Raw genomic sequence first — 11,837 nt, 5'->3', positions numbered from 1 at the left:
AATAAAAATGGGCCAAGGAGAAAGGAATACAATTTCTTCAGAATAAAAGGAAATTGCTCTCTCAAAAGTGTATGTTTGGTTTGATGTCCCCTGCCTTGATGGTTGTTTAAAGATACTGTGAAAACATTTTTACACTAAACATGTATTCTGCAGTCCAGTGGGACTGTGTGGGTTAGAAATACTATGCATATATTGAAATCTTCTTCATGGGCATAATGAACAATTCCTTCCCTCTGCAGTTTTCCACCACTTACACACACTTCTAAACACGAATAATTTCATTCACAAGGAAAGAAATCCAAAATAGCATCATTTCCAGGGCTGTTCTCCTAATTCTAACATTGCATTTATGTTTTTTCATAATGAACAGCCTCTTGGCTTTTCAGTAAATAGCTTGACCAAAAAACATTTTACTCTTCCTATTAATTCTTTCAGTGCCTCACATTTTCACAGCTTTTTGGCTGGAGTCTGGAAGCAAACAGCAAAATAACATAGTGAAACCTCTTGGGTACAGGAAACATTGTTGCTGAAGCCTGCAGTCTCTGTGAGACAGGCACACATGGCAGCAATGGGGACATGTGCAACAGCCCCGTGGGACCTGCATCTCCTGGCAAGAGACTGATCCAAAACATATGAGGGACAGCACTTAAGAACTATTTATTAATACAAACACATGTTCAGCAACTTTTCCCCATGTACCAGCAGCCTTATCTGCACACCAGTAAATATTAATTTCTGCAAGGAAGAGATACCCTAGTTCACTGAATATTATGCAGCAGAGAGAATAACTAATTGAAATGTATTTTCAAGGTAATGTTTCAACTAGATGAAAGAAATGAGTGAAAGCCTGACTCATATACCATTATGTGGCACCATTAGCATGCATTAATGAAGCACTGTGAACCTTACTTTTGAATTACATTCTTAAGTCACACCCTCAAAGGCATTGAGTCAGGTTTTAATATTCCTTGGTGGTAGAGACTGCAGGGGTGAATGTGGGTGACTGCATTTAAAAGGGTATTTCTTTCACCATTCATCTGCAACTTCAGTTCATGTTGAGTCCAGACTTTCAAACTTGCGGATATTTGATCAATTTTAAAAACAGATTTCTGACTGGAATAAATACCATTGTTTTGTCAGACCTGTGAATCCTTAATAATGCACAGCTCACTAAATACCGGTTAATAGGGCAGTCTTCATTCACCTTTACACTCATGTAACTTATGTAAAATGTACACCTATTTCTTAAGCACCAACAAGGTCAGATGCATGTAAATACACTATTATATATAAAATAAAAAGAATCCTGTAACCACTTTTTCTAGCTCTTTGATGAAGAAATACGAAATTAATTAGTCATCCACTTGTACAGGCCAATGTCAGCTTTAAAAGCACATTCAATTATCTTCCAATGATTTAAATGTAGATTTTAAGTCAATTTTTTAACTTTTCAGTATGCCAGAGTATCATACTAATTTCAGATTAAAAGAATGGCTTATTTTCTTACACATTACTTAAGATGGTTTAAGTATATACATATATATTAAGACATATATATTAAAACAGTAAAATACATGATTCAAGTTTTTTTTTCCCTCTGAATTAGGATGGGCCCTTAGTAATAAGAACCTTGGTTTTGTTCAGTTTGGATTCATATGCAAAATATTAGAGGAAACTTAACATTTGTTAGAATATTCTTCCCCTTCATATTGTTTTAATAACAACAAAAAAACTTCAAAGTTTCACTGAATAAAGCAGTTTCAACACAGTTTTGTAGCCTTAATTTCATGAGTAATTCATTGCAGAGGTCTCAACAGACACCTCAAAGCTGTGGTTCTTGTCCAGCCATTACAACTCTCTTACATTAAAAGCAGGTTAAGAGAACTTCCACTTAAACTAAGGTTTTGGGTATCATTTTAGGAATTGGTCATGCTAATGGGGTGCACACAAACAGGATGTATGGAGCAAGTGACAGCCACAAGGTGTTCAGTAGCCATCCTGCAATGCCTGGTAAGCTGGGTTTAGGCAGTGCAGAGGCCAAAGCAGGCCGTGCCATGGGTGCCCTGTACCTCATCCTCCCTGAAGGGACACAGCTTTAGTTGTGAGCTTGTTCCTCTCTGAGCTCCCAGGTGCAGACAGGAGCTGCGCTTCAGTATCAAGCACCTCAAGCTGGGAGATTTTTTGGCACAAGAACACGTACCAGTACCATCCCTGTCTACTCAAAGTGCTTTCCCTATTCTGTTTCATCTTTCCATTCTCTACACAACAGCAGGAGAAAAAGTATTAATGGAAATCTGGTATAGCCATGGTGACCTTCTGGCATCTCAGTCTGCAGAGTCCATCAAATTGTCACCCAGCCCTCCTCAGGCACAAGGAATTCTTCAGGACATTTCACTCCAACCTGTCCATATCCTCCCAATACCTGGAATCTGAGTATCAGCTGGATCTACTTCATTTCCCTGAAGTTTTGGAACTGCAGTGGACCAAAGGCAGATACCCTTTTACTACTGCTAATTTGTATTAATGTTTTTATTTGGCTACTGTTCCAATGGGTGCAGCAAGGCTTGCCATTTAGAACATCTACAACCTCACATACAGCAGAAAAAAGGGAAGAATCCCTCTTGTCTTTCAAACATAAATGTGACATCAGTCTGCAACTGCTGAAAGCAGAGCTACCTTTGTGGGTGGCTCTGTACTTTCTGAAAACAGCTTTGTAAGCCACTGCAGGAAGAGGATACTGCCATTCATTAGAGTTATATTGGCAATCTGTGTCTCAAAGTCCCAGCTTAGTCATGCATTTAAGTGCCTAATTTCCTCCATATACCAATTATGCATATATTATGGGTATTTTCCAACTGATATCAAAGCTGTCTTGTGCATTGCAGATAAGAAACGTCAACATGAGCATGTTCTGCTCCTTCCTCATTAATGTGCACCACATTGCCTCTCTGTGGCTAAATCTCCCTCACTTCCATACCTCATTTTTTCTGTAGCTCCTGATCAGCCTGTTGGCTCTTCAACACCTTCCCTGCAGTAGGAAGAGTTAAGCAATAACAAGGGGATTTTATGCTTTCCCATAGCAAAGGAAGACTGGCTTAGAGCTGTGTGTGAGGAAAAGTTTAATTCCACAGCTTAATGCTCTGTTGAGGAAACAACTGTCCAACAGAGCAGTTGTTAGTGAGGACCTGTTCTGTACAGGACCTGTTCTGTACACATAAAAGGATGAGAAACCTTTTATGTGTACAGTGTAACCACATAAATATTAACAGGAAAATTACTGGTCTGAGTACCTTGTGTCTTCTGTGTCAGACAAATCTCTGTGTCTGAAGGAAGAGCAGTTGATCTGTAGAAGTCCAGGCACCAACCACGTAGAGCATCTCTTTAGGCACTCAGGACTCCACCTTTATAGGTAAGCAGCTAAAATTTTGAATTTTAAGCATTAACCACAAAGTATCTGGAAGCCTTATAGGAACGCACTCACCAGAGAATATCTTAGCACCACTGTGAAGCAGCACTGTTTTCTTCCTGTAGTCCCACAGCAATTATGAAAGGCAGATAAGACTGTTCTCATCTTCAACTGTTGGCTTTTCAAGGCAATGTCACAGTGCTGACAGCAAAGTAAATCCAAGCATGGTCAGGAGCAGCCATTTAATCATCTTTCACTGACAGATTGGAGTTTCTTTTTCCAGTGATACTATATTTAGTAGCATATAATGAATTTCATGAACATGGATTTTAACACTGTTGAATTGTGCTTATTCTTACTGGCATAGTTAGATTAAGTATTTATTAATCTCTCAACATGTTTTGTCTCTACAGAGTGGAAGCTATAACAGCACCAGGTAGTCCAATATGGCAAGAGCATACAAAGGAATAGTGCCACGTGTGTGTGTTGCAAGTTATCATATCACAGGCAACTTGGAGCATAGCACTGACACCCTGTAATTGTATAAAGCTGCTCTGCAGGAAATAAAAAAGACATGTTAGGCTGTGAAAAAGACAAATACATTTTCTATATACTGACCACAGGTGCCTGCACTATTATGGAACAGTCAGTAAAGCCTGGCAGGAACATCAAGGGATAAGACAGCAAGAATTGAAAATACCTCCCCCAAATTCTTTTTCCCAAGGAAGCAAACAGTGCTAAGATTCTGCCAGACTACATAAAAACCAGTTGATCCTGCTCTGCTTGCAAGTTATTTTACTTCTGACTAAAAAAGGGAAACCATAAAATGGCATCATGTCAGAGCTGCAGTGTTTCTTGATTGTCTTGATGTAAGGTCTTGACAGCCTACAATGTAGATTAAAAAGTTTGATCAATTGTTATTATTTCTGTATTTTATTTCACTCAAGCTCAAAAATCCACCAAACCCCACAACGGAGTAAGAACTTGCATAGAACAGAGAAGACTTGATGTAAAATTGTGCTCTCTAGTGGAGAAATTTCATTCTGTGCAATAAAACCTCAAGCCATGCTGATCCATCCACTTAACCAACAGATTTTCAGTGCAGAGAAAGTATCAACATTTTCCACTATATGAAAAGAGTGCCAGTGCCCAGTTCAAAATGTTTATTATAGCTAAGATAGGCTCATAATGAGTTACATGACAGATTACAGGTACATAAGGTTTCTAAATATAGAAGAAAAAATACCTAAGCCCTAAGACATGTGTTATGTTTGTTAGATTTTTTTAAAGTAATGACACTTTTAATGTAATAGCAAAACATTTCTTTTTATTAATGTTACACTTTATTATGATCCTATATAATACTATATAGCCTGATGAAAATAGGTTACTTTCACACCAGATAGTGCTACTTGGTTTACATGATCAAAACTAGGATTTTTCTCTAAATTAAGTGTTTAATAACAAATTTTCTGTTCATTTCTTTTTAGAGAGAAGAACGGAAATATTCACCAACTCCTTTTTTCCTAGTTCTAGCACTAATTTTAAATCTGCTGAATGGGTCTTCAAGAAACCCTCACTCCCATTCAATGTGTGTTCTTACAGTGTTAACAAAATACAGCCCATTTCTTACATGACAAGTGCCCTATCACCACTTTTTCTGGGCAGATATAGATGACTGAATGCATTAATTCTGTGTAATAGCAGATTAATTAGAGTCTATTCTTTCAAAAAACTTGGCCACTTTCTACTTCCTCAACACAATACAGGATTTAGATTCTTTAAACTCTGTATCTTAACTAGGCTGTTAGAATATATCTCAAGTTAGAAGACAGAAATGTAAAAAATTTGTAAAAGCTAAATGTACAGTTAACGATGCTAATTTTAAAACATATTAATATCTGGTGTGCATTCTAATTCAAGAATAAGGATCTAGCAAGACATGGATATTAAATTTCTCTTATGTGGTTACAGAATGCTGTGATCAGCTGTTGACTGTTACAGAAAGCAATACTCCCTCTTCCTTTTTGTAACTAAAAGATAAAATGGGGGGGAGGGGAAAAGCTGTTTTTTTGAACTTATTCAGAAACACAGAGCTACCATTCATGTTTTATGTTCCCAAATATACTCAGAAAAGGCAGCCTAACAATTCAGGAAAGCTAGCAGCCTAGATTTAAGAAGTATCACAACTATAAACAGAATCATACAAGTTAAAAGATTTGCTATAATATATAATATTTTTTTTTTAATGGAGAAAAGTTTGTAACTGATCTTCTGCCGAGAGCAAGGGCAGAGTTTGCTGACTTCCAGCATAACTTGTGCTGATATGGCAGCAATTTAAACACTTATAATTAGTTAATCCCATGAGAGCAAGCAGATTTCCTGTTTCTACAATGGCAGTCATACAGAATTTTGAGCTGGGGAACAATTGTCAGTGATTGGGTAAGAGAAAAACCCAGTTCTGCTTCAGCAGTTTTGTCATGTCACTTAATAGAAAGATGAATAAGAACTAAGTAATAAACTGTAGTTTGAGTATGTCTAAATATTTATGGATATTTATTTAAATATTTATGAAGTGCTGGAACTCTGCAAAATGCTGTTCCCATTTATACTCTCCTGCAACTTTTCACAAGTTTCTTTAAATGTGTGTCCTTCACGTGGCCGTATCACTTACACCACACGCAAGAAAAGATTAATTTCATATAAAACAGACAATCTTGAAATTAAGGAGCCAGAAAGACAAGCAAGATACCCCTTGAAGCCTTGTGTGGTTACTGTTACAGAGAGGTAACATAGAAAGGGATCTTAAATGTGTTTAGTTTAAAATTCAATGGTAGTCAAGCACAACTAACACACACTTGTGAGCACATGGTAGCACCACTGGAAGTTAACTGGCAGGTACAATTAGCTGTGTTGCAGTAACAGCTGCCAGTCACAGCAGTGTGTGTGCATGGATGGGAGACAGCCCAGTCACTGAGGGACACAGCTCTTGCTCTCAGTCTCATCTGAGAGTCAGAATGTTAGCAAAAGTTTCATTTTTAGATAAAAAAGTGCTATCTTGGCAAGGCAGAAGTTTCACTGTGTTTTGCAGACTCAGCTAACTGTCCTACATTAGAGTTCATTCATTATCAAAAGGCATTAAAAATACCAAAGATTTATGCATTAGGTTGTAAAGCATCAAAAAAACAGATCCAAAGTTATCTGACAGCTACAAGGTCATACTTAGCAACTCAGTTTAGCTCATGTAAGAAGAGAAATCATGCAACACCTTCGAATTAAACATCCTCTGCATTTCCTGAGAGGAGAAAAAGATGCCAAAATCCCAGACAATTCATACTGACCTCCAACTGATATGAAAGCTTTGAGAAGCTTTTGGGACAGAGCTAGGAAGTCATCCACAGTGACAAATTACAGTTGTTACTACAACACTACCATGAAAGACCATTTTAAGGATAATTTACAATAAATCCTTCAGATGATGCTGTGCAAAGAACACCAAAGCTTTTACTGACCAATTTTTAATTCAGGTGCTCTCCCTACTCCATGACAACAAGGTTTTAGAGAATATGAAAGCACAGTCCAAGGGGTCCTCATAAGACAGCAGATTTCAGCCTTCTCTCAGTTTTCTATATTTCAACAGTTGCAGAAGTGCCATTTGTGTAGCCTCCTTTAGACTTCATGTGGTCCTGAATTGACACAGTCTAGGAAAAAAAAAAGCCTATTAGAAGACATCTTATAAATTCTGGTTGCCAGAGCAATTATTAAAGGCATCAATTTGAAAGGGCAGGTGGGCCATATGTTTGCAATGCTGAGTCCCAACAGTAGGGAGAAATAATAACTAAAGACAGGACTGTTAAATACTATTTTAAGGCAGTTTTGGGATCCATTTTGCTATACAAAATCCACTTATTCTTACATCCCTCACCCTCCACAGCTTTGATTTCAAGGTGATTTGGTTCTAGCATCAAGTGCATCCATAGAATCTGCATCCAAAAGGTTCTTATAGCATGTAAAGATACTGAGGAAATGAGCATTTCATTCTCAGTGTATCTCCCACAGTATCTCATATTTACAAAGCAAAAGACAGTTCTTCTGATGCTACCCTATACCCTCAAGATTTTTCTCTGTGTTATAATTACCTAGTATTTTATTAGCTACCTGCTCTGCAGGTTACTGAGGGGAGAGGTGTGCCTCTCCCTCCCCAGGGGTGCACACTTACTGAGGAATAGTCACTGCTCATCTCCCCAGCCCCGACGTGCGCGGTGTGCACAAAGTTCATGGGCTCTCCAATCATATTCCGGTCCAGTCTCCGGCGCCTCTTCTATGAGAAAATAAAATATCTTAGGGCTCTATTCAGAAAACATCAGCAGCTTTCAGCCAGAAACAAGTAGCCAAGATAAAAATAGATAGCCAAGACTGACCCCAAATGTCACCTCATGGCAAGCAGGCTGAAGTGTCAGACTGTTCACAGTAGGACACTATGAAAGTCACTTTTATTCCTGCTAATTGAATTCTAGCAAAAGCTTTCTTTACTGCTGGAAAGCCAGGGCCTGAGAACAGCAAACAGTCACACTGTCTAAGTTTCTGGCAGAGAACACAGTTCAAACATAGCTTAACAGGACTGGTTTTAGCTTTTGCATTACTTTGCCCAAACTAATCAAAACAACAGTAATGAAAGTGTTTCCCACGTAACTGGAAGACCAAATTTCAAATCCAATAAAGGATGGCAGTTGTGCATCGACCTACCGGTGGGGGCTGTTCACCATTGCACCAGTTAAAACAAACCAGGAACTCAGTCATTATATTTCTCAGGAGGTAAAAGGGTCTTGTTGAGTGTAATTCTCTGGGAGTTCGAGCAGTACAAGGACAAGTGCAGTTCCTAGAGTGAGCTTAGAAAGGAAATGCTTGTGCAGGGTCACTGGTAGAGATCACAGAATGCATCTGATAAATATACCTGCAAAGAGATTAATATTTAAATTTATATTAAAATATATCAAAATTTTGTAACAGTTATTGAGCAATAGGCAGTTCCTAAGACTAAAACAAACCTGTTACATTCTTAAACATTCCTATAGAGAAGAGGAGCAACAATTTAAAATTACTATGTTCACATCAGAAATCAGGGTTAAGAACCCTGCATATTTACAGAGAGTACTTATGAACCATTCATAACTATAAGTAACCATTACTTATGAATTATTTTTAGAAGTAATTTAAGTCATGAAACTTTACTGTTCTGTAAGAAATCAGCTTTGAACAGATTGATCTGCTAACATTAACAAACTAAGGCCTTACATATGATATGGTTACTCTACTTAGGGAAAAGCTCAAAGCAAAGAGCCTTCTACAATTCCAAATAGCCCTTAAAAGAGAAAAGAAGAGCCTTGCATACCAGCAAGAAAACCATGCATCAGAGCCTAGAGCTTCCCAGAATGTATAAAAGTGTTAACATAGCAATCATGAACTGGAGACACAACCAGGAAACTCACTGACTCTAAGTACCATGAGACAGCCCAACTTTTAGTAGTTACTGACTTCTTTTTTTTTTTTAATGTATCTTTGTTCAAAGCAAGCCTTGGGTTATAGACTAGCCTTTGCTATCAAATTTTTCATACCCCAGATCATTAAAATAATATCACAACATGTTCATTTAAAGAAACTTTTGTTGTTTTTCTGAAGTTTACAGCTTAACAGAAGTTAAACAGTATAATTTCATCAATTCAGTCTTTCTGAACTCTCACTAAAGCTTTCACAGCAAACCAGCATAAGCTTCAGAGGCATTTCCTCCTTCATAGGCATTTCTTATTAGTCCCACAATTATGTAATTACCACATCTATTTCTTTCACTTTTGTGGTTTTCTAACATTTCATCATGTCTCACTTCAAGCAGATTTTTAAAATTTCTGTGATTTATCTTTCAAAGCATGCAATGTGTGCCCCTTTGTTTTAAGCAGTCTATATGATACATTTCTGCAGAATGTCTTACATTATTCCAGTTTGTCCTAGGTGGTTTTAATACAATTCATTATCTGCCTCAATTATCATTTTTCACCTCATGCCCACCACCTGGAGGGACAGTGGTTCACACAACCATAAAGACAAGCACAAGTCAAAGCTTTTGCCAGCACTTCACATTAACTGTGGATTTTTGGGGTTTGTTGCATGTTAATGAGACCACATCAAAGCTAAGCTTTTCTTAAGTGTGTCAGTGCACAGAGATCACCTATTTGCAAAGCAGAGTGACTGATGGACCCCTGCCCTTCCCAAAGCAGCAGCTGAACGCCTACCGTCCTCCTGCCGTACCCCCGTGTGCGTGTCCATCTCCCTGCGCGGGGCTCCGTGCGTACCTCGGCGCTGCCTGCCGCTCGCGGAGAGTCCTGACAGGATGGTGTGTCCTCATTCAAGCGCTGGCACACTCCCAGCTCCCGTCTTGGCAGCTTCAGCACATTTACAGTTCATATTCCTGGGTTATAATTAGTCCTGTTGGCTAAGCAAGAACGCTCCGCTGCGCTCCCATGCCCTGCGGCGGCTCCTCCGCTCCGGGAGGTGCTGCACAAGTCTCCTGTGCGCTTCACGCGTCCCTACAGGTGTCAGAAACGCAGAGAGGAGACCAAAAATAGAGCCCTGCTCTGGCGTCAGATTTGTGCAGCCGTGCAGTTTTCTCAGCACTCCCCATGCAGCCTGTGGCTCACTTCCACCCTGCGGCAGCTCTGCAGGTGTCCTGCTGGCACACGGCGTGCTGAACGCCTTCCTGTTGTCTTTTACATCAGAACGCTTCTTTTCCTCTGCATGACTCAGAGAATCATCCCCCAGGACAGGAACGTTTGTGCCAGGGCATGGGACACCACCTTGCTCCCAGAGACTCAAGGTTTCCACACTAACCAGAAGAATTTTAAAAACATCTGAATGTTTTCAGGCTCGCCCGAGACAAGTAAAAGCCAACATGAATCCCCGAAGCAAGGAGAAAACAACATTTTGTCACAGTTGGCACACAGAGCAGAACGGGACAATATCCTGTTGTTCTTTCCCTCTGTTTTTCACCATGGCAGCAGTATCATCCAGGCCAGGAGACAAAGGGCCTGGGAATGGCTAGCACGCGCAGACACGGCCCTGGATGTGCTGGCAGGATGCACAGCCCTGCCGGAGTCCAGGACTTAAAGTGCCCCAGAGCTTTGGGAATGCTGAGATAAACCTCCCTGAGTGTAACAATCAGCTTCTACCACTGCTGTGTATTAAAAAGTATTCAAAGTCTTGCTGTATTTTACTTGTAAAATATCAACACAAAATGTTGGCCTGAATTGAACCAAAACCTGATTCTTTACATAGACAGGGGAGACACATGGTAATGTTGATAAATAGCATCACTAAACATATTTATTCTTCCCAACTGTCCTTCGGACTCAAGGTCAGATCATGCAAAATCCTTGCCTCGAGCTGTTAGTGCAGGACAATGAGGGTACAGTGAGTGAATATTGTCTCAGGCTGCCATCCCCCTGCCCTAAATCAGTGTTAAACTGGGATTACTGCTGGGCCCACTTCATTCCAGCTCTGGCAGCACCGAGTTCATGCAAGGAGCAGTGTATTTCAGCCTAAGTGCCTTTCTAAAAACCACCAGGCTTCTAATTTGTTCATTATCCCTCCTTTGCTCACTTGACATCAACATCATGTTAAAAGCCTCAAACTGTTGTATGTTTACATATTTGAATGACAAGGAGTGGCAAAAGACAGCAAAACTTGTATGAGTTTTGAGAATGAAGCTTGGAGAGTGCATCTTGCTTGGTAAAAAGGTGAAGAGTACAAAAACAATTATTAAGAATTTGGAAGAACCTTGGGGCCAAAACAGCTAAAAGATGCTGTAGAGTGAACTTAGCTGCCTGTAAATAGCATTCTGATTTTACCAGTGTATGTAAAATACAGATTACAGATTCCTCAAACTATATAATAATAATGCCACTATGTATCATTAATTTATATACTGGTCTACCTTCCTGGAGCTTTGCAGAAAGCTGAGAATAAGGTTTTACCTATGTAGGATTTTAGAATCCTACCTGTGTAGGATTTTTAACCTAAGAAATTGGGATGTACTCTCTGAGGACACCCTTCTTTCCAAAGCTAAGTAGACATATATTTAAAAAATAATTCTTCAAAACCTAACCGACCAACCAAAAATAAAGAAACACCAAAAAATCTCCTCACACATAAAACCCCCCAAACCACAAAGGCAGTCCCTCTGTTTAAAAGTGAAAATGAGCTAAATTACCTTAATCTTGAAAATAAAAATTTATTTTCAACTAAGTGTCTGTTGTCCTTAAATAAGAAGAAATGCCAAGAGACCAAAGTATGTGTTCTATTTGGAAGTTAAAACAACTGCAAGAGAAATCAACTAAGGTTTGCTTGCAGTTTTACCAGAAAAACCAGTAAAAATAAAGAA

At 39.1% G+C, this 11,837-nt stretch overlaps 1 protein-coding gene across 3 annotated transcripts; it reads right to left on the bottom strand.

Moving 5' to 3' along the window:
- Positions 1 to 4,554: 4,554 nt before the first annotated feature.
- On the bottom strand, positions 4,555 to 11,754 carry LOC131089114 (CDC42 small effector protein 2-B-like). Of its 3 annotated transcripts, none has more exons than XM_058033658.1 (5): positions 11,667 to 11,754; positions 9,694 to 10,283; positions 8,153 to 8,360; positions 7,626 to 7,727; positions 4,555 to 7,107 (listed from the first exon to the last, which is right to left on the bottom strand). In XM_058033658.1, the coding sequence occupies exons 3-5, from the start codon at positions 8,204 to 8,206 to the stop codon at positions 7,033 to 7,035; spliced, it is 231 nt and encodes a 76-aa protein (XP_057889641.1). In that variant the 5' UTR covers positions 8,207 to 8,360; positions 9,694 to 10,283; positions 11,667 to 11,754; the 3' UTR covers positions 4,555 to 7,032. The 3 variants fall into 3 exon arrangements, with proteins under 3 accessions (XP_057889641.1, XP_057889642.1, XP_057889643.1); XM_058033659.1 differs by having other exon boundaries at positions 9,710 to 10,283; XM_058033660.1 differs by having other exon boundaries at positions 9,754 to 10,283.
- Positions 11,755 to 11,837: the final 83 nt, after the last annotated feature.

Source organism: Melospiza georgiana, chromosome 13 (genome assembly GCF_028018845.1).
Source record: "Melospiza georgiana isolate bMelGeo1 chromosome 13, bMelGeo1.pri, whole genome shotgun sequence".
NCBI classification, from domain to species: domain Eukaryota; kingdom Metazoa; phylum Chordata; class Aves; order Passeriformes; family Passerellidae; genus Melospiza; species Melospiza georgiana.
The sequence above is the reverse complement of the archived record's forward strand: the minus strand, read 5'-3'. Positions and strand labels throughout refer to the sequence as shown.